We start from the raw sequence: 636 nt of genomic DNA on the forward strand, positions 1-636 counted from the left end.
CACATCAGTGTTACTGCAGTGCTGAGAATGACCCACCACCCAAACAGTACCTGCTCTGTGAGGGTCCATGGGGGTCCTGACCACTGAAGAACAGGGTAACAGAGTATCAGAGAAACAGATGGACTACAGTCTGTAACTGTAGAACTACAGAGTGCAGCTATACGGTCAGTGGAGCTGATAAAGTGGACAGTGAGCAGAGAAACAAGGAGGTACATTAATTGCTGGTATTAACCCGGAGAGATAAAGAGGAGGAACAGATGTGCATCTTTCTCTCCTTTATTCTTAAAGCACACACCGTACAGACGGTCTGTGGTGGTCTGCAGCTGTGTTTCTCTCTCAGGGTGTCCAGGAAATGACCTGTATGGCGGTGGCTGCTGCTCTCTGGATGATGGGCTCTGGATGCTGTAGTCGGGTCTGAAGCAGGGGCAGGTGCTGGAGGAGCTGTGCTCGGGCCTTGGGGGCCTCTGCGAGGCAGGTGAGGGCCCGCAAGGTGTTAACACACACCGCCCGGTCCTCACTCTCCACCAAACACAGAAGTGGGGGCAGGACCCCGGCCTCTAGAGCCTGGAACTTACCTACACCCACCCAGCAGACAGACAGAGAGAAAGAGAGAGACAGACAGACAGAGACAGGGAA

General features: G+C 53.8%; 1 protein-coding gene across 1 annotated transcript in view; it reads right to left on the reverse strand.

Annotated features, from left to right (window-relative positions):
• Positions 1 to 260: 260 nt before the first annotated feature.
• The window catches only part of rsph14 (radial spoke head 14 homolog), a 16,464-nt gene continuing 16,088 nt past the window's right edge, over positions 261 to 636 (reverse strand). The window contains exon 7 of the mRNA XM_037535985.1: positions 261 to 575. Within this exon, the coding sequence (XP_037391882.1) occupies positions 337 to 575 (239 nt within the window). The 3' untranslated portion in view covers positions 261 to 336. The remainder of the gene's footprint in view (positions 576 to 636) is intronic.

Source organism: Pygocentrus nattereri, chromosome 29 (assembly GCF_015220715.1).
Source record: "Pygocentrus nattereri isolate fPygNat1 chromosome 29, fPygNat1.pri, whole genome shotgun sequence".
NCBI classification, from domain to species: domain Eukaryota; kingdom Metazoa; phylum Chordata; class Actinopteri; order Characiformes; family Serrasalmidae; genus Pygocentrus; species Pygocentrus nattereri.